Here is a 1020-nt window from a genome sequence, read left to right as displayed (position 1 = left end):
TTGGGGGGGGCAGGGAAAAGGGAAAACCCCTTTTTTTGGGGGGGGGGGGGGGGGTCAACAGGCTCCAATTGGAGATCTTGGAGCCCTCTGGAAATGAAGCTCATGGAGGGGAGAGCTTTTCTGGAGAGGATGGGGTTCCTGGAGGAGGGAAGGACCATCCTGGAGCAGGGACAGCTCAGGAGCTGCTGGAAGAGACCAAAAAACAAGCCCAAACCATTTCCCACCTGCTCCCAGGTGTCCCAGGTGGGATCTGCAGCAAAAGCCACCCCAGCCCAGTGCTCCAAGGGGCACCCAACAAGCTTGGAGGAACCAGGGCTGAGGAGCACTGAGGTCTCCAGGACCACCCTGGGCAGATGGGAGAGCCCAGATGTGGGGAGGGGGATTTTTGAAGGGAAGGGAGGAGAAGAGCAGCCCCCCCCCCTGCCCCCCAAGGGCTGGCAGGTGAATAAAGGTGGGATCCAGAGGGTGAAACTGGGCAACACCAGCAAGGAGGAGATGGAATCACCCACACATGGGTCTCTACAGGGGTGCAGGGACCTCCTCCCTCCAGTCCAGCCCCGGGATCTTGGGAATGGGAGCAGTGGGTCCATTCCCAAGATCCCAGGGTTGGAGGGAGATGTTCAAGGATCCTTGGCAGGAAGAAGAGGAGACATGCACATGGGTCCTGGGAGGAGAGGAGGAGGAAGAGGATGGGCTGCAGCAGCACCTTAGTTCTTCAGGATGGTTTCATAGGCTTGGTAGATGTACTGGGACACCTCTGGTGCTCGGCATTTCAGGGACAACTGTGGGGACAAAGGGGAAGGGAGGGGGGGTCATGGCACCTCAGCCCCTGCTGCTGAGCCCCCAGACCCAAAGCACAAAGCCCCCCCACACACACACCCCTGGGGTGAGAGAAAAGCTCCTCAGGTGGGAGAAAAGGGATGAAGAGGCAGCTGAGGAGCAGAGATCTTCACATGCAGGAGGGGGATGGGGGGCCAGGGAGGCAGGCAGGGGGTATGGGGGGCAGGCAGGGCAGGCAGG

At 60.3% G+C, this 1020-nt stretch overlaps 1 protein-coding gene across 6 annotated transcripts in view; it reads right to left on the bottom strand.

Annotated features, from left to right (window-relative positions):
• Nucleotides 1-707: 707 nt before the first annotated feature.
• AP1B1 (adaptor-related protein complex 1, beta 1 subunit) overlaps nt 708-1020 on the bottom strand; it is a 25512-nt gene continuing 25199 nt past the window's right edge. For all 6 annotated transcript variants that reach the window (XM_010003772.1, XM_010003773.1, XM_010003774.1 and 3 more), the window contains one exon: nt 708-782. In XM_010003772.1, coding sequence (XP_010002074.1) covers nt 708-782 — 75 coding nt within the window. The remainder of the gene's footprint in view (nt 783-1020) is intronic.

The sequence above is a fragment of the Chaetura pelagica genome, unplaced genomic scaffold (assembly GCF_000747805.2).
Source record: "Chaetura pelagica isolate M959 unplaced genomic scaffold, ChaPel_1.0 scaffold948, whole genome shotgun sequence".
Taxonomy (NCBI): Eukaryota; Metazoa; Chordata; class Aves; order Apodiformes; family Apodidae; genus Chaetura; species Chaetura pelagica.
This window is presented reverse-complemented; position numbering and strand designations above follow the sequence as displayed.